Here is a 26,742-nt window from a genome sequence, read left to right as displayed (position 1 = left end):
CGTATTATAGCAATGTGGGGAGTCGAACGCGGTACTGGGCGTGACGAGCGGTCATGTTAACTACTGGACTGCCACACGCCCAACTATTTATCCCTATGTCCTGATACAGACAGTAATATGTAGGACACACACAGACCACATGGGACAAAGCGAGTACGTGTTTACCCATAGATAAACACATAATGACACGCACAATCTGATCGACAGCAGTCAGTGTTAGTTGCCTCGGCGTCAGCTCCATGATTGGTAGTTCGCCTTCGTCACTTTCCGTAAATAGATTTCCGTTTGCTCCCGTTACGTAAGGGAGCTGGTGCGATTAGAAATGGCATTATTTGAAAATTATATAGACAATGTAAAATTACTTAACTTTATCAATACATAAGCTTGTGACGTGGTAAAATAGATATACATTGAATATTCTTTAACTGCGTATGTACTCGTAAAGGATATTGCACTCGTTCATTACTCAGCGCTATATATAGCCATGGTCGTCTAGGCATGGAGGTACGGATTATATGTAGGCATGACGCAAGGTATTTGTCATTTCTACGTTGAGTCTTTAAATAATATCTATCAGATATTCTATGAATATCTTGTCTTTACCGTTACTTACCTACTTCTAAAAATGCTAATCGACAGTTGACATTCTTCTATTTCAAACCGCTGACCTTACGTGTATTTTTGTCTGTATATGACAACCGGTTCCTCAGAACAAACACACCTTACATGCGCAATAATATAATATTCAATAACACTTCTTTTTGAAGGCGCTGAAAAAACATGCCTCGTCGAATTAAAATCTGTGTCCTGAGTGATCATTTATTTTTTATCCTTAATGTATTTTTATCTTTTATATTTTTCGCCTCGGTATTTCTTCTTTCAACGTTAATGCGCACGGTAGTAGAAGAACCCCTGGCCACCACCATTGGTTATTTTTAGAATATTTGAGAATAATGAGTGAGTATGGTTTTACGCCGCTTTTAGCAATATTCCAGCAATATCACGACATGGGGTTACCAGATATGGGCTTCACACATTGTACCAATGTCGGGAATCGAACCCGGGTCTTCGGCGTGACGAGCGAACGCTTTAACCACTGGGCTACCGGACCACCCCTATTTGAGAATAGACATGGATAGGTACAAATATGAAAAGAAACACGTACTGATTTACAACATTCGAATCTTCATAATAATACAATTACCGTTTTAAACACCAATTGAAAAAGTGTTCATCAAACGCAAATTATCCGTACAGTACGAGCAATTCAAATACCATACCTAAAACACCACATTAAGGAGAATGTGTATCTGGAAAAGGTCTCTATTATTAGTTTCGGTGTTCAATAAAAGTATTGTTTCCAGGTTGAAACAATGATTAATCAGAATTGTACGTCTTTTAAGCAATAATCTAGGAATGGAGACCATTCGTCACCACTCGCCCCTTTCCGTAAACTGCAAGAAGACTCGTCCCCTTATCGATGAATGTTATGCGCGAAAATACGACCAACCAATCAGAATGCATATGCGCGTATGATTTCAATTCTCCGTCAAAGAATCCCTCAGGAACAATTTTTGATTTCACATATGTCTTGCATATAAAATATACACAGTTAAATGTGTTCAATCATACTGTATAAATCCTCATGTCCCGATGTGCTTTATATTGCATCTGAAATATATGTAATATATGGGGAAATATTTGTAAACCATTACGCAACGAGTTGACAATTGTTTTAGGTATGCCTATTTGCGCTAAGACGGAACCCGGTCGCAAAAATGGCCACGAGAGGGGCACGAGTCGCTATTCGGCTTGTCCCGGAATAACACGAGTTGCTCACGAATGGAGTGGAGACGGCAGACCCTGGCACGTGGCATTGTACCCACGTGACCAAGTTGGGTGAAACACGACACTGTGAGACGACGTGAGAGTGAGATCACTGAGGGTAGTTATCAGAAGCGCAGGGATATATTGGTTGCTTACGAGCGACGGAAATAACTCTGACATTGACATTATAAGTACACGGTAGTTCACGTTGTATCTACATAACTTATATAAAATGCGTCACACTTTAAAGTAATAAACACTTAGACAGAGCGATTGTATATGGAATGTTTTGAAATGAGAAATGATATTTAGATTTTGAGTTCACAGACATCTGAGTGTTTCATTCTGCTAAATGATGACAGGTAAGAGAAATATTGCCACGTGTGTGTTGTACTCATTATTTCGCTTCTGTTTATACGTGTAGGTTTATCAACAAGTATGATTATTGCTTGTCTATTAAATTGATGTTCGTATACTACACAAATTAAAGATTTAAATTGTGCATGTATGCGTGTTTATGTGTGAGTGAGCATGATTTTGTAATATATATGCATGTATGTGTTTGTGCGAGTGAGAATGTGTTTGTGTGTTTTTGTGTGTTTGTGTTCAATAGGACATACGACATTATATACGTATTCGTATACGTATAAGGGGCAGCATTTCGCTGTGCAGGCTTCATTCACTAGTCGGGGCGGTCGGGTAGCCTAGTGGTTAAAGCGTTCGCTCGTCACGCCGAAGACCCGGGTTTGATTCCCGACAAGGGTACAATGTGTGAAGCCCATTTCTGGTGTCCCCCGACGTGATATATTGCTGTAATATTGCTCACTCACTCACTCATACACTAGTCATGGAAGGATCCGCTGATCGTGTGTTCGAATCCGTGATCCTTATGATTATTGATCTTTCTGCACCATACACCTGCAAGTTGGCTTTTCAAAGTCATGAACATGAGCCAAGACTCCGGACGTAAATGATGTCACAATACTGTTGGATGTTCATCTAATCTAAATTGTCATAATAGGGATTTTAAATATGACATAATAAGGGTTATATTTTTTTTCAGATAATTAAGAAACATATTTTATTCTAGCAGAGTACCCATATCATTAATCCTATATACGAATAACGTGTGTCAAGATGAGACCACATTTGTTGATGTTTTGTTTATTTGTTGTTGTTTGTTTGTTGTTTAACGCTGCACTGAGCAATATTCAAGCTATACGACGGCGGTCTGTAAATAATCGATGTAATGGTGATGTAATGTGTGGTTCAATATTTTACAACTGTTTATATCATCAACTTGTTTGGCTCGGTTGGTTTATAATTAAAACTTAGTAGATACACTGTTTAAAGTGCAGGATTTTTGGCATGTGTACTGTGTACTGTGTACTGCTAGTTATGGGAAGGCTTTGTTCTCTAAATACATGTTATAACTTTGAATGCATTTGATCAATATTTTTTTTTAAGTGTTTAGTTAATTTTTTTTGTATTATGTTTAATTTTTGTTTGATTCTGGTAGTTACAATTTGTGTTAAATCAAAGAATCTTCCAAATAAATGTTGAACTATTCTTATTTTATTTTATTTAATTGTGGCTTTTAGGTTCAATCGGTCTCACTCGTAAACCTGACTACAATAGAGCGTCTCATTGGTCACATTAGGTGTAGTACCCATGTAACTGACATTCAATGTTCGTCTAGTGTCTTAGCATCTGGCCATCACATCTTATTTGAGGTGTTAGTGGGCTTTGGGTGGGGGGTGAGGTTGATGGGGGGTGGGGGGGTGGGGGGTTTGACACTGAGACGTTTGTAAGTGGTTGTTTCGTTTCGATCACTGCTTCAAGACATAATACTTGGTGTATTCTTAACAACACAGTTGTTTTCAGGACATCTGGAGGAACGGGTGGCCCAGTCGTCTAAGGCGCCGCGATTCGCTGTGCAGAGTTGCGTCCCTTGGGCACGCCAGAAACCTCTGATTGTGGGTTCGAATCCCGGTTCGCCCCGATTATGTTTCTAGGTTTGTCAGCACCATACCCGTGCTCGTGGGTTTCACCGAAGTGGTAAACGTCTGAGACCTGCATCACTTCGGGCTTTCCTCCCACATTAAGCTGACACGCCGCGATGTAACTGGAATACTGTTAAAAGCGGCGTTAAACCCAACTCACTCACTCACTCAGGACATTTAGCCAGTCAAACGCAATTCTATGTTTTTAAAACCCAGAGGCAAAACAATGTGTTCACTTGAAAATCTGATTTGACCAAGACGATTCCAGGCTGAAAACAGTCGCCTGCAAACTTAAGGTCAAAAACAAAACTATACAGTAAACTACGGTTAAAACGAACACGCTTATAACGAACTGACGGATATAACGAACTTACTTTTTGGTCCCGAATATTTGCTGTAGTTATGCTGTACATATGCTTATAACGAACTACGGTTATAAAGAACTCAAATTAGTAGTCCCTTTGAGTTCGTTATAACCGTAGTTTACTGTAATACCCGTATGAAACATTTCACCATCGAATCACCATGCCTTGTTAGTTGCCACCGTAAGAAATAGGGTATACTTTCTTTGTCCGTCAGTGTAGAACGCTTTACATATCAAGCCATAAACGAATTCAAGTCCTTGTAATGGAATTTAGTAATTTTTTCTATTGCACATATGGGTCTGTAACCTCTACCTTTAAGTTAGCTACTTTTAACCACATGTTATGCGATGGTGGACTAATTTTCATGTTTTCGACAGCGCATGGCGGAAGGATAACGTCATGTGATCGCTCTCTCGCCTCACGCCGTGTACTGGAGGACAGCATGAGCTTGCGCCTTGTCATTCTACTGACCTTCACATTGACAGATTCCAAACCGGTGAGCTTTCGAATTCTAGAAACAGAAAGAAATCCTATTAATAAAAGGCTTGCGAAGAAATAATTAAGAACTTCACAGATGAAGGTTTGCATATGAGGCTATTAACGACACAGTTATTGTGATAATGAGATCCAAAAGCGGCATTAAACCACTGTGCCTATATAGTTACCATCATTCTAAAGCCATAAAAGGCACTATGCTTGTCGTAAGAGGCGACTAACGGGATCGGGTGGTCAGGCTCGCTGACTTGGTTGGTGCATGTCATCGTATTCCCAATTGCGTTGATCGATGCTTATGACGTCAATCACTGGATTGTCTGGTCCAGACTCGATTATTTACAGACCGTCGTCATATAGCTGGAATATTGCTGAGTGCGGCGTTAAACAACAAACAAACAAATCTAAAGCCTCTGTCAAGTTTTGAATTTTGCCCTGTGACACGGGTGGCCCAGTCTCGACGTCGAAGCCGCTGCTGTTCAGAGTTGCGTCCCTTAGTCGTACCAGAAACCAATGATTGCGGTTCGAATACCAGATTCGCTCTGGTTTGTCAGCACCGTACCCGTGCTCGTGGGTTTCACCGAAGTTGTAAACATTCAAATCTGCATCACCTCAGGCTTTTCAACCACTTAAAGCAGCCGCGCCGTCATATAATTGACATACTTTTCGAAGCGGCGTTAACCCGTGAAGATCCAGGTTATAATTGGTCTTCAGCTACTCATGCCTTCTGTGAAAGGCGACTAACGGGATCGGGTGGTCAGGCTTGCTGACTTGGTTGATGTATGCCATCGTATCCCAAATGCGTAGATCGATGTTCAGGGTGTCTATCACTGGACTGTCTGACCCAGACTCGATTATTTACAGCCCGCTGTCATATAGCTGGATATTGCTGAGTGCGGCGTTAAACAACAAACAAACAAATCAAAGTGGCGTTAAACCAAACCAACTCACTCAGACACATCCCTTTTCTAATTACAGACAGACACAACAACAATGTATGATCGCAATAAAGTCGCGTGTTTCAAGTGTCCACGTGGTACTCGTGTGTCCCGCCACTGCACCAAGTCCTTCGCTCGTTCCAACTGCACGACGTGTGAACCCGGCACCTTTCAATCCCAGGCCGTCACGCAGCTGGAGAAATGCGGGCAGTGCGACAACGCCTGCCAAGACCACAACGCCATCGTTGTCGACGAGTGCTCACCTGAACACAACCTCCGCTGTCAGTGTCGGGACGGCTACTACAACGTCCACCATGGTCAAGGGGTCATGGCGTGTGTCCGGCATACCGTGTGTCCGCGAGGACAGGTGATTGTAGTGAAGGGTAAGCGTGTCTTGTTTCTCTCGGGTGGCACAGTGGTGTAAGTCTGTCGTGGGTTCGAATCGCAGAGCAAGGAGGGGGTATGAATTTACGCCGCTTTTAGCATTTTACAAGCAATGACATCTTCCCGAGGCAAGCGTGTCCACTAGCCTAGTTTCCACCCTTGCCACATCAGGGGGCACGGGTGGCCCAGTCGTTTTAGGCGCCGCGATTCGCTGTGCAAAGTTGCTCCCTTTGGGCACGCTAGAAACCTATGATTGTGGGTGTGAATCCCGGTTCGCCCCGATTATGTTTCTAGGTTTGTCAGCACCATACCCGCGCTCGTGGGTTTCACCGAAGTGGTAAACGTTCTGAGACCTGCATCACTTCGGGCTTTCCTCCCACATTAAGCTGACACGCCGCGATATAACTGGAATACTGTTAAAAGCGGCGTTAAACCCATCTCACCCACGAACCCTTGCCACATCAAGGCCACTTTTCTTGGCTCGGCCCTGGCGCCACCTCACGAGTTGTGCCCCTTGTAATGAAAATGCAATATCCAATAAGAGCACTGTTCTTATTTCGTATGGGGCGGTCGGGTAGCCTAGTGGTTAAAGCGTTCGATCGTCACGCTGAAGACCCGGGTTCGATTCCCGACATGGTCACAATGTGTGAAGCCCATTTTCTGGTGACCCCCGCCGTGATATTGCTGGAATATTGCTAAAAGCGGTGTAAAACCATACTCAATCACTCACTCTTATTTCGTATAGCTTCACCTAGATGGCGACTATCATAAGCGACGCCCTAGTCTATCAGATAACGAAAACATTCGCGATTTCACCCCTGACACAAAAACAGGCGGGGGGAGGGGGGTTAAAAGATGAAAAAGACATATTCGTGTCAACACAGACAGCGGTAAATCACTTTCATACGAAGGTGTTCCAGTCGTGGATGTTGGTTTTGTGAAACGTCTTTGATTGAACTATGGATATGTGAGATAGTCCAATCATATTTAGCACAGGAAAGTGGGCTTGATGTGGCAAGGGTGGAAACAAGACTTTGACAATGAGGCTAGCGGACGCTCTTGCCTGGGGAAGATGAAGCAATGGTGGCTGGGACTCGTACCATAGGCTTTATGCTGTGAACTCAGGTCGGGGATCGAACCCGGGACTTCGGCGTGACGGGCAAAGGCTTTAATCACTAAGCTACACCTTCAAGGCCCCGTTCCACAAAGCGATGTTAGCGCTAAAACGATCGTAACTCCCATTCTTTAACATGGGCTTACAACAATCGCGGCGCTAAGATCGCTTTGTGGAACAGCGCCCAAAACAAAGTGGTCCGATTATGGTCCTTGGTCTGTGCAGAGTTGTGTCCCTTAGGACCTATAATGGTGGGTTCGAATCCCGGCTCGCACTGATTGTTTCTAGGATTGTCAGCACCATATCAGTGTTCGCTGGTGTCACTAAAGTGGTAAGTGTCGGTGTGCTGTACCACGTTAGGCTCTCCTCCCGCATCAGCCTGACAGTGCAGAGTTGCGTCCCTTTAACACGCCAGAAACCTATGATTGTGGGTTCGAATCCCGGTTCGCCCCGATTATGTTTCTAGGTTTGTCAGCACCATACCCGTGCTCGTGGGTTTCACAGAAGTGGTAAACGTCTGAGACCTGCATCACTTCGGGCTTGCCTCCCACATTAAGCTGACACGCCGTGATATAACTGGAATACTGTTAAAAGCGGCGTTAAACCAACTCACTCACTCACTCACTCAGCCTGACACTTATAACTGAAATACTGTTCAAAGTGGCGTTAAACCCGGTTCACTACGTCCTCGGTATTCGACTCATGGACGTCAACTGGTAAAACGGAATGCCCAAACTGACATCAGTAGAAATCTTTAACGAATTGATAAAACAAATATATTCCAACGAAAGAGACGCCAGGAACAGAAACATTTTCAACGGACTGTTGTACAAATTAATGAGTGAGTGAGTGAGTATGTTTTTACGCCGCTTTTGGCAATATTCTACAAATTAATGAACAAACACCCACATAAAATCCCTCCACGAAGCCAATACTTTGGTTCGAATATATCCACGACTGTGATGATAATTATCCTGCGTGTTTTTAGAACGAGTACTTCATCATTAGAAGGAGCATGGGTGTCCAATTCGTAGTCCAGCATTGTCTCCCTTTACTGTGCCAGGATCCTCTTATCTGAAGTCCGTCATCACATTGGTGTCTATTATTTCTATTTTCTTTTGCGTTAATGGTGTTGGTGAAAAATGGAATGCTCTGACATTCTGTCATCAGCTTGTTGCTATGATCGACAGGTGATTCTCAGCGAGATGTGACGTGTGAATGGTGTCCGACTGGTCATTTCTACAACGCCAGCGCTGACCGTTGCAACGTGTGCTCTGTTTGTGGTGGTTACAACCATGCTGTGCTAAATATATGCACCAAGACCAACGATACTGTCTGTGGCGAACACGATGTAGTAGGTGAGTGTGTGACCCGTGAAGATCCGGGTTAGAATAGGTCTTCAGCAACCCACGCTTGCCCGTAAGGGCTACATTGCTTGTCGTATGAGGCGACCAACGAGATCGGGTGGTCAGGCTCGCTGACTTGATTGATGCATTACATCGTATCCAAATTGCGTGGATCGATGCTCAATGCTCATGATATCAATCACTGGATTGTCTGGTCCAGACTCGATTATTTACGTGGAGGGCGGTTGTCACAACGCAACATCATTTTGGGAGAAGACTATGTGGATTCGGTCGAGTTCCGACGGAGATTTGCTTGTGGACGTAGGCCTCGGTGTTCGGGATAGGTCTAGTCATCTAATCCGACCACAATATATTTAACTGTTGATCACAGGTTTGTCTGCTCGATATCGTCAGAGGTTGCCGTGAGTTATGTATGCAGAACAACTCTGTTCCAACAAGTGACAAATATCTTGTACACTTCAGTGACACCAACAGCGCCCTCTACTGGTGTCCCGAATGTCGTGATCGTAGTGTCGGCAGTGGTGGGTCTTGTGGTCGTTGCTGTGTCGGTAGCTGCTTTATGCTGTTACTACTGCCACAAGACGAGGACAAGAGAACGGTGCGTAGAAGATCACTAAATCTATCACTATATTAGATAATTATATAATCCTTTTTGTGCAGGTGTGTATGGACGTATTGGGCGTATTGGGCGTATATCTAATCTTCCGTCTTCCGTCTTCAGTTCGGTCGGGTAGCCCATTGTGGTTAAAGCGTTCGCTCGTCACGCAGAAGACCCGGGTTCGAGTCCGACATGGGTACAATGTGTGAAGCTCATTTCTGGTGTCCCCCGCCGTGATATTGCTGGAATATTGCTAAAAGCGGCGTGAAACCATACTCACTCACTCACACACAGAGCGATGTGAAAAGTAATGAGGTCTCGGATAGATCGATCTGTGTTCAATAGAGCCATGGTGCCAGTTTCACACAGTCAGCTAAGACATTGTATTCCCAGGCGCTCATCTGCCTATATACCATCAATATTGAGTGATACACCAAAGGCGGGGTTTGATTCCCCGCATGGGAACAATGTGTGAAGCCAATTTCTGGAGTCCCCGCCGTGATATCGCCGGAATATTGCTAAAACCGGCGTAAAACCACACTCATTCACCCATAATAAGTTCACATCCGATCCCTATTTTAATTTTGATTAATTAAAACATAATCATGAAAATCATCATCTATTGAGCAGGAGCCAGTCACATGAACGAAAGAAACTTTTGGATCTCCCGGACATCAGCGCCGGTATGTTGCTTCAGAATTAGGATGCCCTGTGGTCTCTGACTGTGTAGTTTGTTTGTTTGTTTGTTTGTTTGTTTGTTTGTTTGTTTGTTTGTTTAACGCCGCACTCAGCAATATTCCAGCTATATCACGGCGGTCTGTAAATAATCGAGTCTGGACCAGAAAGTCCTGTGATTGACATCATGAGCATCGATCTATCGATTCATCGAGTGAGTGAGTGAATGGGTGAGTAAGTGAGTGAAATATTCCAGCATTTTCATATGACTGCGGTCTGCAAATAGTGGAATCTGGACCAGAAAATCCGGTGGTTGACATCATAAGCATCGATACAGCCAATTGGGATACGACCAAGTCATCGATTTTGACCACTCGATAAATTTAGTCGCCTCTTACGTCGAGCACAGGTTGTTGGGGACCAATATTCTTACCCGGACTCCCTGCAGGTCTGTAAATAAGGGCCAAGCATATCAGTGGTTCCCAGTATCTACAGGCACGACAATCTAAACAAAGATCTGAGGACATCCTATTACGGATCTTGTCAAAACGACCTTTCATCTGACCAATCAGAGAGTCACTACCAGATCAGGAAAGTGACAGTCGGAATGTGTTTCCTTATCCTGCAACCTCGAAAAGGTTAACACGGGGTGTTCCGAACGACAGATACTGCCTGCACCACTGATTCCGTCAAAATCATCGTCTACCTCTCACTTCAATTGGATAAACATTTGAACGGAAAAGACGTTGAATTGCAGGCGGGAAGCACTGCCATACAATCTCGACCACATATTAGACATTCCTGAATGTTCCTTTGTTCAGTTTTCAAAATTTTAATCGAGAACTTTGTCAAAATACATTTCAAGCGTAGTCTGAAATAGAGGTCGCTTGTTTGAAACTACAGCCATGAAGCTCATGAAAGCTGCTTTCTGATTAGCTTCTTGTCTGTCATTCCATTGGTCGGTCACAGTTTGCGAAAGGTCGTTCTGACGTGACCCGTCATGGGATATTCCCAGGTCCTTGTCAAACGGTAGCGAGAACTAAGATCTGATTTTAATGAGAGTAATCGCATGATGTCACACAATTAGCAAACTTACTTAGTTTCACCATCAGATCATCAATAGGGGGGTCAGGATGGGTGGAGTATCCTCCAAATATTTTAGAAATATAATTCTATGTTTTTGTTTTATTATAGAAATATGGGCGATGGATATATTTTTTTACATGAAAAATAAACTCCGGAACTGGGAAGACTTTCTTCGCTGCCTTCCACACGGAAATCGAGGTATGTTGGAAAATCCCGACTTGACTATTTGTGACTGTCTGTAACCATCCCTCTTCATTTGGCCTCTATCTGGTGGCGAGGGTTACTGCTGTAAAACATACATTACCTTCCTATCCAGTGAACACTTTGCTCTGTAACACTGGAGGCACAATAAGGTTTTTTTTGCAGTTTCATTTTCCAAAATTAAATCTTATCCCCTCCCCATATGATATGGTCCTTTTTTTCTTTACTTTTTTATCTTTACTTTTTTATCATTATTATTTTTTTATAATAATAATTATTATTGTTGTTGTTGTTGTTCTTATTATTATTATTATTATTATTATTATAATCATTATTATCATTATTATTATTATTTATCTTTTTATTATTTTTATTTTATTTTTTATTTCTCTATTCTTTCTTTTATTTATTTATATATATATATATATTTATTCATTTTTTAATTTGTTTTTTTTGGGGGGGGGGGGGTGTTAATACACATATAGTACAAACGATGTGAACAGTGCGATATTTTTGCTCTACATAATTTGTAAGCATGTAATATGATACTTTGTAACTGTCGATATTTGAAACTGGTGTGTTGTTCACTGCATTAAGTGCATTCTCAGCACTTTTAGGGGATTTACTTCAGTAATTTAAAAACAAGGAAGCATCGCAATAGTTTAATATAATCATTCTTTCCATACCACGTAATATTTCTCATACTGCGACAATACTTCAAGTACTTCAAGTACTTCACAGATAAGACTATCTTTATTGTTTACGTTAAAATGTTTTTTCCAATGCAGAATTCGAAGCTGACGTAGAAATGGATAGAAACACAGAGAGAAGATCTGATCAGAAGATTTACGATATTCTATTGATTTGGTACAAAGCATGCTTCAACGACGTTACTATTGGCAACATCGTGGAGGCCCTGAAGAAATCGAACAACACAAATCTTATTGACGGTGTTATTAAAGAATACAAAACAATAAACATTAGTCATGAATCTGTTAAAGAAGATGGCGCTAGTTCGGCAGGTGAGAACGAGGCTGCCATTGCCACAGGTTATCAAACACCGTTGGCGCTAACACAGGACAGGTACGAGGCAGACGGAAATTCTCAGACAACAGACGGTGCATGTGCCACGGTGATCGCTGAGCATCAGACACGTGTAAGGGAAATAGATTCAGTGGATGAAGACCGCACATCAACCATTCTGTCGTCACCCAACCGTGAGACGGGAAGCAGAATTGACGCCACGAGCAGGAACCAGACTGATCACGAACTAACACAAGTGTTGCTGGATCTTAATGAGAGACATCAGACTCGTGTAAAAGAAATTTAGAGTGTCATTGGATGCCAGGGTGCGGTGGTACAAAACAACCTCAGCGCCACGACTGTCGTAAGTCTGTGTTAGGTATGGGAGTTACGATCACCTTAGCGCTAAGATCGCTTTGTACAACGGCACCCGTGAATCTTGTTTTAAGTGTGAGCTTGTTCCGTGATTACTTCCCGTTTTTGTGTACGCTATGTACCGCCATTACCCGCGAATACATGCAGTCGATGGAGTGGTCACTATTTTTAACCAACGAATCTGGCCACCCTCCTTTTGAACCCAGCGACTGTACTGTCCGATACGCGCTCAGATTACACCGGGGGGCACGGGTGGCCCAGTCGTCTAAGGCGCCGCGATTCGCTGTGCAGAGTTGCGTCCCTTGGGCACGCCAGAAATCTATGATTGTGGGTTCGAATCCCGGTTCGCCCCGATTATGTTTCTAGGTTTGTCAGCACCATACCCGTGCTCGTGGGTTTCACCGAAGTGGTAAACGTCTGTGACCTGCATCACTTCGGGCTTTCCTCCCACATTAAGCTGACACGCCGTGATATAACTGGAATACTGTTAAAAGCGGCGTTAAACCAAACTCACTCACTCACTCAGATTACACCGCACGAAGGGCAATATTTCTCGTGCGCTGCATCCGGCCATGTACTCCACACATTGCTTCGTTATCACGCAGTGGTAGGGTTCGCACAACATCCTCTCACATTAAGCTGACAGGCCGCGATATAACTGATGAGTGAGTGAGTTTGATTTTACGCCGCTTTTAGCAATATTCCAGCAATATCACGGCGGGGGACACCAGAAATGGGCTTCACACACTGTACCCATGTCAGGGAAACGAACCCGGGTCTTCGAACGCTTTAACCACCAGGCTACCCGACCGCCCGTGATATAACTGGAATACTGCTAAAAGCGGCGTTAAACCAAACTCACTCACTCCGACATAATCCATCATATCATGAACAGCCCTCTTAATAAGTCGATATACAGGGTCAATCGTAGTGTGTCTGGTCCCTGGTATCAAAATATGTATTGAAATTGTTTGCTTATTTATTCCCATCTTCCCGAGGCAAGGGAATTAACTGACTGTAAAAGCCCAGTTTCCAAACTGGACTTACATAGTGAGTTAATTCCCTTGCCTCGGGAAGATGATTTATTCCGTGCTTCTAACTTTCTCATTGCATGTAGGTACAGATACATATCGTTAACACGAGCTCTGTTATCTCGAGCTTTAGTTTGGGGCCCAGGTAGAATCCTTATGCACTATGGTCTTACATCGGAACTCTAGTCTCGAACTCCGGGTAACTCGTTGTATTTTCAGTCGGACTTCGAGTTAAAGATGTATGGTTTATTTACAAATGACATTTTTAACTATACTCCGTTTGAAAGCTTATGTAAACATGACAAAAGTACTGTATTAAACTTTAGTATTTCACCGACAGAGTACTTTTAAACATTTCTAAAGGTGTCTATTTTCTGTCTTTTTTTATGCTATATGTTCCGTATATGTTTAGCTTTCCTCTAAATCACGCTGACACGCTGTGATACAGGAATACTGTTCAAAGCGGCGTTAAACCCAACTCACTCACTCACTCCGAATGTGTTCCTGGCGTTCTCTTTTGATGGGGCTTTTCTCATCCTGTGGTATTACACTTCCCTGAAATGTTGACAATTTATATTCACAAATATTGCATAAAACTGAATCATTTGTTCGAGTGAAAACAGGTGTTGTACATTATTGGGGCATTTAAATATCAACCTCACTGATTTGTACATCTGATCTGAAACTTTGTGTAAACCGCGCAATGTTGTTGTGTGCGCGCGTGTGGCCTGTCAGCCGGTAATCTTTAACTCCAGTGCTTCTAACTTACCACTTATACAAGATTTCGACCCTTTACCGAAAGTATGTACATGTTCTGATTATCTCTACCTCGAAATCTGGTTATCTCGAAGATTTGGATCATTCCTTCCCTATCACTTCGAGATAATCGGAATTATTGTGATTCATTTCTTTGATCGGCAATAAAAATGAAAATACAAATAATGTCACTATCTATGATCGTGGGTTCCAATCCCGTCTCGTCATGATGTAATTTCAAGATTTGCCAGCAACATACCCGAAGTGGTAAACGTCTACAACCTGAGCTTTCCTCCAACAGCAAGCTGACACGCACTGATACAACTGAAATAATGTTGACGTGCCTTGGACCTTCATCAGCTGTGATAACCCACGAGGGTTTGACGCTACGACCTGCATCACTTCGAGCTTTCCTCCAACATCAAGCTGACACGCACTGATACAACTAAAATACTGTTGTAGACGCGTATAGACCTTCACCACTGTGATAACGCTCGAGGGTTTGGTACTAAGACCTGCATCACTTCGAGCTTTCCTCCAACAGCAAGCTGACACGCCCTGATATCACTGAAATACTGTTATAGACGCGTATGGACCTTCACCACTGTGATAACGCACGAGGGTTTGGTACTAAGACCTGCATCACTTCGAGCTTTCCTCCAACATCAAGCTGACACGCCCTGATACAACTGAAATACTGTTGTAGACGCGCCTTAGACCTTTACCAACTGTGATAACCCACGAGGGTTTGGTACTACGACCTGAGCGTTCCTCCAATATCAAGCTGACACGCCCTGATACAACTGAAATACTGTTACAGACGCGTATAGACATTCACCAACTGTGATAACCCATGGGTGTTTGGAGGTCAAACCTAATCAGAGCGAATTTGGGATACGAATTCACAAAGGTTTTTGGAACGCCTATGGTGAATTGTGACAACCTAGCACCTAAATCAAAGATAATTTCACCAACATATATTACATGCAATACTGTTCGGATGTCCTGACCTTGTGTCTCAAGTCTTGTTGTTAAGTTGTCATAAAGAGACAACTTGGGGCAAATTTGTTCCCAATAAACTCGTATTAGTTTGTTTGTAGGTTTCCTTAACCGGTGGCAACCAGTTTGGTGGATTTGTTTAATGAAAAAAATAAGTGGTCAGATATGTAAAGAAGATATTCCCTAACATTTAAAACTTGCACGTATGTACTAATCAAGTGGTCTAATCATACTGGTGTTAACATACACATAAATAGGTGTTTTGATGGTTATTTTTATTTTGTACTAAAGGTAGTCGGCAATTTGGTAACTTGCGACTTGTTTTTATGCAGTATGTATATGTTATTTGCACGTGACATCTTATTAAAATACTCTCTCTCTCTCTCTCTCTCTCTCTAAAATTGCCGAGATGTAGGTCGCCTAACGAACTACCGTCGTTTGTAATAACTGAAACAATTGTTGTAAATAGTTTTTGAAAAATGCACAAGTTTTAATATTTTCGACAGTTTTTGTACAAGTTTGTGGGATCTTGATGTCAGGATCGGTCGTCAGAAGAAAGATCAGCTTTGAAAAATGACTAACAGAGATTTCGGAACAGTTTTGGAACTAAAACCAAAATCAAAACGAAACAGATATGTGATGGGTCTGTAACAATTTCGGGGCGGTCGGGTAGCCTAGTGGTTAAAGCGTTCGCTCGTCACGCCGAAGACCAGGGTTCGATTCCCGACATGGGTACAATGTGTGAAGTCCATTTCTGGTGTGCCCCGCCGTGATATTGCTGGAATATTGCTAAAAGAGGCGTAAAATTAAACTTACTCACTCACTGTAAGAATATCGGACGGGGTCGCCTTGAGTGCCAGAACGCCACTGCTTATTGTCTGTGGAAAGGTCACAGTTCTCCTGAGACAACAAACTGGCCCCAACAGTCATCCGATGCAATGGCTAGCCTAGCCACGAGTCCTGACCTCTCCGCCACATGCAGAGCACGTCGGGGTCATGTTCGGGAGACGTCAATGGCCACCGCAACATTAAGCGGAGTTGGGCCAGGCGTTCCAAGAAGAGCGGATACTCCCTCAAATTGTCATTGGGAGATTGATTCGCACCATGCCACGTCATATAAGCGAATGTTTGAGCAGTCGTGGTGTCAGGACTCATTATTGATCAAGTCGTCTCAAATGTTTATTTTTTTAACGACACACCCTGTCGTTTTTTTGTTTTTTGGGGGGTTGTTTGCACCTCAATGAAAAACCACCAACATGTTGTGCTGATTGCCATGCGACATCTTGTCCTTCGTTTTACTTTTATACAGTTATTATGTATGACACACAGGTAGATCTTAATTAAAATTAATAACGTTTTGTGAAAAGGTATTTAATTTTTTAAGAAATAAATGACGAGTAGTAGTTGCTTATTGTACAATAAAACACTGCCCGGAGAATAAACCATGAGGGGCGCAGGGAAGAGGTTCTCTTGACCAGAGGAGCGGTGGGGTAGCCTAGTGGTTAAAGCGCTCGCTCGTCACGCTGCCTGAGACCCGGGTTCGATTCCCAACATGGGTACAATGTGTGAAGCCCATTTCTGGTGTCCCCCGCCATGATATTGCTGGAATATTGCTAAAAGCGGCGTAAAACCATAGTCACTCACTCTTGTCTTGTTGCATTTATCAATAGTATTAATAACGACATTTCTGCACACTGTACAGTGTGTAATCAGTGGACAATATTTACATTACATTGTTTACATTATTTTCTCCATTGTCAAAAATATGAAACTCAACGTACAGCTTATGATGGAGTCTTTTAGTTCTCAATATTGACCTCTGATTGGCTGGACTATTGTGCTTTCGCCATGAAATTCAAACGTAATTCTTGCTTATATTAAAGCCCGTGGCAGTGTCCCTACGTTTATAACATTTTCTTAAATTAAGCAAACCTTTATTATGGCCAAGGTGTAAGATAAATCAATCATAAATCAAACATTTGCTGTCTAATTTTTATATAATATTTACGTTAACTGTTCTTACGACGCGTCTCAGAACAGCGACCGTGACACTTGCACGTACCGTGTTGGTATGGTAGAAATTGCCTCTTTACATTTTCAAGCAAATCCATTAAACATTTTAGTACCAATAGTTTGGCAACTATCCATGAAACGTGATAGCTTTCTATATAATGTCAATGGAAATTATATTATTTAAGAATTGACTTCAATAACTTAATTTTTAATACAAACGAAAAAACTGGCTAGCACACTCTGGAGTGCATATATTTTATTGTTAACAATGATTGCAAATCTGTTACATTGTTTTGGTTGAGATTCGGTAGGCGCTCATTGCATTGTATTTGGGCAGTGAAGGTCGTCAGGAATGTTGTGACATTTAATCTAAGCAGTCGTCAGGAAGCTACTATATTTAGATACTAGTGGGCAAGCTCCTTCCCAGAATCGTTAAATTTGCCTTCTAGTCCCAAATGTAGTAATGTAACTTTTGTTTATGTCTTTGAGAATGCCATCATAGTGAATTTTGACTGACCAGATTTCCCAGATGAATTTACCTTTTGTTTGTTTAATCAGATTGGTTCGAAATTACAGACGAACAAAAAATCAAACAAACTCCACCCCATTCAGCGTCGCATCAATCATCACTTGTTTGTAAACATAACGGTCAGTCGGTTGTGCGTTCAACTCCAAGCATGATTGCAGCCACTTATCACTGTGGGGAGCTTTCACTGGTTAAGAAACGTGCCCCGCTCATGGCCATTTTTGCAACCGAGTTCCGTCTCAGCGCAAACGGGCATACCTAAAACAACTGTCAACTCGTTGCGTAATAGTTCATTTATATTTCCCCATATATTACATATATTCCAGATGCAATTTAAAGCACATCGGGACATGCGGAATTATACAGTATGATTGAACACATTTAACTGTGCCTTGGGTATATTTTTAGATGCATGACATATGTAAAATAAAAATATATTTCGGAGGGATTCTTTGACGAAGAACTTGAAATCATACGCGCATATGCATTCTGACTGGTTTGTCGTATTTGCGCGCATTACATTCAGCGACAGGGGGGGCGAGTCTTCTTGCAGGTTACGGAAAGGGGCGAGTGGTGACGAATGGAATGGGATATGATACCGCTGTGAGGAGCTTGGCAGCTATGGTATAGAGAGCTCTGCGAACGGGCTAATGGTGCGAGGAGCTTTAACCCGCAAGTGTCTGGCTTAAAACTTAAAACAGGAAAATCATGAGCCCCTTTATTCTGTTGGAATTTGGATGTATGAAACGCTAAGACCTGCTTCGACATCCGTCTTTTTTCACTGAAACTATGCAATACAGATCTGGGCCCACTTGCACAAAGCGATCTTAGCGCTACAGCTGTTGTAAGCCTATGTTAAAGTAAGGGAGTTACGATCATCTTAGCGCTAAGATCGCTTTGTGCAAGTGGGCCCTGATGTCTCACTTTGCATCTCATTATAGACATGGTATACAAACACAAACTTACACCAGAGACATTGCAAAGTAAATTTTATTCATGCTATTATTATGATTCAGGATGTCAAAATATACATATTCATGAAAAGTGACCTTTAAGCATGACCATTTTACACACAAAAAATTTAATGACCAAAATGATTACTTATTTCATAAAATGTACAATGAAAATGTTTTTTTACATGATATCAGTGAGAATGACAAATGAAAACAATTCAAGGCTGCCTTTATCAAATTGTCCTTTCCGGCAGGGAACATCACTCATTTCCAGTCAAAAAGAAGGCGGGTAGATCCATATGCACAATGTTGCACAGCCATGTTAGGAATCTGAATTGCAGTCAATGTGACGGTACATCCAACTATACAATACTGTGAGGTACACACCATGTCCATATCCCATGGTTCGTCCACGATTGACCAGGAGATCATGATATTGGTGCTAACAGCACAGTAACCAGAGCAACCGTAGATGTGTTCAGATACAGTTTTGGTTTGAACTGTCTACTCAATGAATGTATTACCATGTACTGATTTAATTCAGCACAGTATCACATAGCTTGTGACTATAATTTCTTTTCGAGCAAACGCACATCCGGGTGACCATTCTTGACAAAAACGGAACTTGTTCCACTGTAGGTTATCTTCCTCTACCTCCCCTGAACCCTCCGTCTCGGCCCCTGAAACCCCCGCCTCTACCTTGTGGACTCCCCCTGAACCCCCCTCGGTGTTGGTCCATCCCTCGGTTGTACATTCCCCCACCCCCACCCCCACCCACTCCCCCTCCTCCTTGACCCCCTCCCTGCATTCCCTGATCCTGCCAATTCGATTCATTTCCTGTCCGGCCATACTTCGAGCCCCTGTCCCCCTGATTCCCACCATACCCCCCCTGTGCCATTCCCTGTCCCCCGCCCCGACCAGACGTACCTCCAGGGCCCTCATCATAGCCCCTCTTCCTTCCCTGGGACATCGGACTATCCTGATCCTGCCTGTCATAAAACCCTTGTCCTCCCCTATCCTGCCCTCCCCTGTCCTGTCCACTTCTGTCCCCACCCCCTCTCCCTCCTTGCTGACTGTCATACATGCCCCCACCAATACGTCCCCCTCCCCTTCCACCCTGCCTCCCTCCTTGATGCCTCTCATCTACATCCCCCCCACCCCTCCGTCCATACCGATCATCAACATCCACATTCTGCTGCCTGCCTTGAAACTGTCCCCTTCCCTCTTCCTGTCTCTGCTGCCGTAAGTCCATATCTCCTTCCCAATTCTTTCCACCACCCCCGCCTCCTCCCCCAGACCCCGGCCCAGCCCAAACCCCAGCACCACCCCCACCCCCACCCCCACCAGCACCACTCCCTCCCCCACCACTAGCGAAACGACGCTGATCACCACCAAATCCTTCTCTTCTGTCCTGACCAAACTGCTGCTGCTGCTGCTGCTGCTGCTGCTGCTGGTTACTACGTTGGCGAAAGTCTTCATCAGCCCCACCCCTCTGTCCTTGGCCACGCCCACCTGACCATTGACCTCTCAGGTCCATGTCTCCATTCCCGTTGTTTTGCTGACCCCCAAACTGCTGTCCCGGACCACCTCTCTGACCATCGCGCATCTGTTGCTGGGAGTCAGGCCGCTGCTGCTGTTGTTGTTGTTGCTGCTGCTGTCGTTGCTGCTGCTGCTGTTGCTTCTGCTGCTGTTGCTGCTGTGGCATTCTAATTCCTTGCTGCATAGTTTGACCTCCTGCACACAGTTTGGAGTGAGTTTGTGAGTGAGTTTAACTTAACAATGCATTGAATGGTTTTTCAGTTATATCACAGCAAGTCAGTCGAAAAGGTGAAAGTGAGTCAGGTCACGTTGCATTTAAGATTATTGCACTTTATATATTATAGTCCTTTTCTATCCTTTTACAAAATTTAGAGTAAGTAGAGCTAATAAACTGATAGTCGGATTTGATTTAAACCTGGCTGAGGTAATATTTTAACGACTTTTGGTATGACGAGGCCGGGATCAAAACAATCGAGCAGATGCTCTATCCATCAAATCCAGTGGCCAAATGTTAACCGAAAAAATAAAATAATAAATGTTGCCGGAAACAGATACTCACCAAACTGCTGCTGCTGCATCCCTCCCATCTGCTGTTGACCCATGAACTGACCTGGACCTGGACACGCATCACACAAACTGGTATTAGTATCTACATAGTGCATGTATTGGTTGGTTGGTTGGTTGTTTAACGCCGCACTCAGCAATATTCCATCTATATGACGGCGGTCTGTAAATAATCGAGTCTGGACCAGACAATCCAGTGATTAATATCATGAGCCTCGATTCACGCAATTGGGATCGATGACATGCATCAACCAAGTCAGCAAGCCTGACCACCCGATCACGTTCGTCGCCTTTTACAACAAGTAAAGCCGCCTTTCATGGCAAGCATGGGTTGCTGAAGACCTATTCTACCCCGCATTTTCACGGGTCTAGTGCATATATTGTTATTGTTATCAGAAATGAGCAGGTCACTGTAACTTGATAATGCCCGCATATTCCTTGACGACGGGCCAATATCATGCCCGTTGTTAGGTGACGTTATAGGATAGGGATAGGTGGCGTCACATTCAATGGTGAGGTCATCTGGTTTGTTCTATGACGTTTCCATAGTTGTAAAAGTGGGTCAACTTTTGTGATATTTACATATCTTTAGATGTTTCTGTTCTATCAAATGGAAAATAGAAATAAGTCCTAATTGTGGTTTCCAGCTGTGGTCAGTTGAATCAGGAAAATAAATACTATTTCTCATAATCTGTTACGTTTGCTGAAACATAATTGAACCTACCTCCCTGACCTTGCATCATGCCTGGAGGGCCTTGCATTCCCATCATGCCTTGCATTTGGTGGAATCCTGGTCCCTGTCTAAACTGACCTTGACCCTGCATTTGATTTGGCATGAAACCTTGAGATGCACCTTGAAACTGATTGGGTTGCATTTGTTGATTTGGGCCACCTTGATAATTCTGAGGCTGCCCCATAGTGTTCTGCCCCTGCATTTGGTTGTGATGACCTTGCAACATTTGACCTTGAGGACCTTTTTGCATTTGACCTTGAAACTGGTGAGACCTCTGGCCTTGATCTTGACCTTGATCCCGATCATGATCTCGGCCCCCTTGATCACGTCCATGCCTATTTGACCCACGATCCGGGCTCCTATTTCGACCATGCCTTTCTTTTCTGTCCCTTCTCCGTGGGTCATTCCGTGAACTGGGCTTTTCGGGTAGGCCCTCTTGCTCCTCAGGAACGAGAACCCCAGACTGTTTATTGCCTTTCCATGCATTCTCAAAAGACTTGGGAATTGGTCTGGCATATGGCACTTTTTTCTTGGGCGCACAGTCACGTTCATACTGCCGAAGGAATGGTTCATCTGCTGACCAGTCCAGACCAGGTATAGATGGCAGTTCCTCCTCCACATCTGAAACATGAGTGAGTGAGTGAGTGAGTACGGTTTTACGCCGCTTTTAGCAATATTCCAGCAATATCACAGCGGGGGACACCAGAAATGGGCTTCACACATTGTACCCATGTCGGGAATCGAACCCGGGTCTTCAGCGTGACGAGCGAACGCTTTAACCACTAGGCTACCCGACCGCCCCTCTGAAACATGAATAACATAAAATGTCAATGCCAGAGAATAATGATTATCCCACGAATCAGGACCCACTGGGCATAAAGGCAAAACAGCAGTGAAAATCATGTGAATGCACCACTATCATTAAAGACACCAGGTGGTCGCAAGGGCAAGCATGTCCTGCCCCAAACGTAGCACCCGCTACTCACACATTTTGCATAAAAAAGAGCATGTTTGTTTCCCGACACCTCACAACCAATCGATCAATCAAATATATTCAATCATAGCCTACTTTCCTTGAGGTCCATTTCCCTTATCCACCAAGTTCTCATCTTCCCTAGGCAAACGAGTTAACTGACTTTAGAAGTCCAGTTCCCACCCTTGCCGAACTACGCTGGAATTCCTGGGCTCGATCGTAGCGCCACCAGTGGCTATTACGAGTTATGTCTTCTCTGTTTATTACCTACCAAATCTTTTACCCACCAAGTCCTTTACCTACCAAGTCTTTTACCCTCCAAGTTTTTTACCCACCTAGACTAGCCAATATCACTAATGCTACATAAAATCACTTGTACAGTAAGAAATGAGTAAGATAATTTCAAAACACTTCACTTCCCAAAATACAAATATGCCGTCATTTTTTCCACTTTCAATCTGTTACGTAAATATGTCAACATTTCATGTCATTAAAATACTGGTCCTGATAAAAGTTAACTGGTACTTCTCGTGGAACAGCAGTTCTGTCAAATCTGTAAGAGATATGTTTCTGCATGGGCACAATGCCAACAGGATATCATCAAGAAGGGAAGAAAGTGACAACATCCTTACTTTCTTTAGGTCTGAGGTGTGGTGGCAGACCATGCTCCAGGCCCATTCCTGGCAAACTGGGCATCAGCTGGGGCTCCAGATCTGGAACAGTGAAGTCAGCGTATTACCTGCAAATAATCTAGGCTGGGACAGACAAATCAGTATTTGACAGATATTACCCACACCACACCACAACAAACACTGGGTGCTGGTGGGCTTTCTTTTGTAACGAATTCACATGGCAACAAGCATACAATACTGGGTACCAGCATTGTCTAGGATCTATTCTCGAAATCTCTGTATCAACACTACAAGAGTGAGTGAGAGTGAGTTTGGTTTAACACTCCTTTTAACAGAATTCCAGTTAAATACAGCATGTGAGCTTAACATGGGAGCAAAGCCCGAAGTGATGCAGGTCTCAGATGTTTTGATGAAACCTCCGAGCAGGGTATGGTGCTGACAACCCAGAAACATAAACAGGGCACACAGGGATTCGAACCCACAATCGTAGGTATCTGCCAAGCCCAAGGGACGCAACTCTGCACAGCCCCCTCAAAGTGCCAGAGCAGATACATGACATTATCATCCAAAACTGGCTCCCACAGGAGATATCACTTGTATGAGATCAAGCAATATCTACATTGTAGATATCGCTGCAATGAAATTGCATCACAATGCTTTGCAGACCATTGTGAAGTCATTGGTTACCATGACGTCACAATCAAATGACATCACTGATGGTTCTGCTACTGAAACTGTTAGCAGTACTTTTTACACATAAGACACTGCTTATGACTGTCTACAAACTGAAAAAGTTAGAAGAATGATGTTGGATGATAAATAAAATCTCGCCCTCGTGTCTATTCGACACTTTCAACTCTTGTAGATAAAAGTTGAAAAATGTCTCGGCAAGCCTCAGAGTTTTTCGATTTTTATCAACTCGTGCAGATATATTTGATATCAAAAGACACTCGGATGAGTCTCTATTTCTCACCATACTCCAGGAGTTCCTGCTCTGTGCCCGTTGGTAGGTTGTTGAGGTTGTACTTGTCTCTCATTGTGTCTCCGGGACGATTTCGAGTCCAAAATTTCCTGTTCAAAATGCGTTAAAACTTCAGACAAAGTGTGCGTAGAATAATCATGAGCACAAAATGGAGAAAGTGAGTGAGTTGGGTTTAATGCCGCTTTTAACAGTATTCCAGTTATATCGCGGCGTGTCAGCTTAATGTGGGAGGCAAGCCCGAAGTGATGCAGGTCTCAGACGTTTACCACTTTGGTTGAAACCCATGAGCATGGTATGGTGCTGACAAACCTAGAAACATAATCGGTGTGAACCAGGATTCGAACCCACAATCATATTTTTCTGGCCCAAGGGACGACCTCGGCACAGTGAATCGCGATCCCTTAGACAACTGGGCCATCTGTGCCCCAATTTAAACTTAAGACAAAGTGTGTGTAGTATATTCATGAGTACAAAATAGAGTAAGTGATTGATTAACGCCACAGTCAGCTATATTCCAGCTGTTTAAAGACGGCTTTCAAATGGAAACTTTAAAACACCATCCTTTAAAAAACAGGTGAGGGGAGGTGAGGTGAAATTGGGTTTAACGTTGCATCCAAGATTATTGCACTTATATAGTAGTATACTTTATAGTGCTAGCCCACTGAGATACCATGCCGCAGTTTAACATGAATATCCAACTTGTACGTGTACGTGTGGCTGCTTGTACTGCTCTGGACTAATGCCGTTATAGTGATAGCCAACTGGGATACCATTCCGCAGTTTAACATGGATACCCCACTCACACACAGTATACTGACTCCGAGCCGACCAGTCCCTGCCAGACAGGGTAACAACAAGTACCATCTTTTAACGTCTTTTGGTATGACGCGGCCGGGGATCGAACCCCGGACCTTCCGCTCTCCAGGCGGACGCTCTACCACTAGACCACGGATGCGGTCTTTAAAAAACAGAAAAATAAAGATAAGACAGGCTCCATGACCTTTTGCTCCTCAGTAGATGTAGTTCCACACCTGTGACATGCAGATACAGTATTGTTTCACATAGATTTTAACAATATTTCAGCCATATGCACACCTTGTACCCATGTTGGGAAACCAACCAAGTTTGGAGTGATTGAGTATGGTTTTACGCCGCTTTTAGCAATATTCCAGCAATATCACGGCGGGGGACACCAGAAATGGGCTTCACACATTGCCGATGTCGATTTATAGTGCTAGCACACTGAGATACCATGCTGCAGTTTAACATGAATACCCCACTCAGACACAGTATACTGACTCCGAGCCGAGCAGTCCTTGTTTTAGCCCATAAATGCCGAGCGCCAGACAGGGTAACAATAAGTACCATCTTTTAACGTCTTTTGGTATGACGCAACCGGGGATCGAACCCCAGACCTTCCGCTCTCCGGGCAGACGCTCTACCACTAAACCACGGAGGCTGTCCTCCATTCCACAGAGATAATAGCACAACAATAGTCGTTAGGTATTGGAGTTACGGTCACCTTATTGCTACAGTTATTTTGTGGAATGGATCCTTGGCCTCAGTGCTACATTGATGGTTTAGCATGGACCTATCACCCCTGGTCTCGTCTCATCGCATCTCTGGCGATATTGTGGACCTGATATTGACTTACGTGCTGTGGTCATTAGATCCAGATGCCAGGATGTGTCCCAGGGGATGCCAAGCCAGGCTCCACACCATCCCTTCATGAGCCTCTTCCATACTGCCAACTTCACGGTCACATCTGCAATATCCATACTGTCTGTCACTGCTGACCTACACTCAACATCAGCCATTGCTGACCTACACACAACATCAGTCACTGCTGACCTACACACAACATCAGCCATTGCTGACCTACACTCAACATCAGCCACTGCTGACCTACACACAACACCAGCCACTGCTGACCTACACACAACATCAGCCATTGCTGACCTACACACAACATCAGCCATTGCTGACCTACACTCAACATCAGCCACTGCTGACCTACACACAACACCAGCCACTGCTGACCTACACACAACATCAGCCATTGCTGACCTACACACAACATCAGCCATTGCTGACCTACACACAACATCAGCCATTGCTGACCTACACACAACATCAGTCACTGCTGACCTACACACAACACCAGCCACTGCTGACCTACACACAACATCAGCCACTGCTGACCTACAAACATCAGCCACTGCTGACCTACACTCAACATCAGCCACTGCTGACCTACAAACATCAGTCACTGCTGACCTACACACAACATCAGCCACTGCTGATCAACACACAACATCAGCCACTGCTGACCTACACTCAACATCAGCCACTGCTGATCAACACACAACATCAGCCACTGCTGACCTACAAACATCAGCCACTGCTGACCTACACTCAACATCAGCCACTGCTGACCTACAAACATCAGCCACTGCTGACCTACACACATCAGCCACTGCTGACCTACAAACATCAGCCACTGCTGATCAACACACAACATCAGCCACTGCTGACCTACACTCAACATCAGCCACTGCTGATCAACACACAACATCAGCCACTGCTGACCTAC

General features: G+C 43.7%; 2 protein-coding genes across 2 annotated transcripts in view; one reads left to right on the top strand and one right to left on the bottom strand.

The window, feature by feature from the left end:
* Positions 1-516: 516 nt before the first annotated feature.
* LOC139471267 (tumor necrosis factor receptor superfamily member 11B-like) lies at positions 517-12,684 on the top strand. Its single transcript, XM_071253566.1, has 8 exons — positions 517-533; positions 4,573-4,691; positions 5,666-6,008; positions 8,314-8,481; positions 8,953-9,088; positions 9,719-9,771; positions 10,958-11,047; positions 11,839-12,684. Exons 1-8 carry the CDS (start codon positions 524-526, stop codon positions 12,378-12,380), a joined length of 1,461 nt encoding a protein of 486 aa, XP_071109667.1. The 5' UTR covers positions 517-523; the 3' UTR covers positions 12,381-12,684.
* Positions 12,685-19,366: 6,682 nt separating this feature from the next.
* Positions 19,367-26,742, bottom strand: part of LOC139471453 (pre-mRNA 3' end processing protein WDR33-like) — a 29,916-nt gene continuing 22,540 nt past the window's right edge. The window contains exons 11-16 of the mRNA XM_071253815.1: positions 25,804-25,914; positions 24,141-24,238; positions 23,168-23,248; positions 21,554-22,183; positions 20,825-20,881; positions 19,367-20,460 (exon numbers count right to left, since the gene is read on the bottom strand). Of these exons, the coding sequence (XP_071109916.1) occupies positions 19,367-20,460; positions 20,825-20,881; positions 21,554-22,183; positions 23,168-23,248; positions 24,141-24,238; positions 25,804-25,914 (2,071 nt within the window). The remainder of the gene's footprint in view (positions 20,461-20,824; positions 20,882-21,553; positions 22,184-23,167; positions 23,249-24,140; positions 24,239-25,803; positions 25,915-26,742) is intronic.

This window comes from Haliotis cracherodii, unplaced genomic scaffold, assembly GCF_022045235.1.
Source record: "Haliotis cracherodii isolate W230 unplaced genomic scaffold, xgHalCrac1.p SCAF_22, whole genome shotgun sequence".
NCBI lineage: Eukaryota > Metazoa > Mollusca > Gastropoda > Lepetellida > Haliotidae > Haliotis > Haliotis cracherodii.
The sequence above is the reverse complement of the archived record's forward strand: the minus strand, read 5'-3'. Positions and strand labels throughout refer to the sequence as shown.

What these genes read in the sequence shown, in the direction of transcription:
- LOC139471267 (XM_071253566.1), top strand. An exon ending in ACAGGTGATTGTAGTGAAGG is followed by an intron (nt 6,009 to 8,313) that starts GTAAGCGTGTCT and finishes TATGATCGACAG; the next exon opens with GTGATTCTCAGCGAGATGTG. An exon ending in CCTTCCACACGGAAATCGAG is followed by an intron (nt 11,048 to 11,838) that starts GTATGTTGGAAA and finishes TTTCCAATGCAG; the next exon opens with AATTCGAAGCTGACGTAGAA.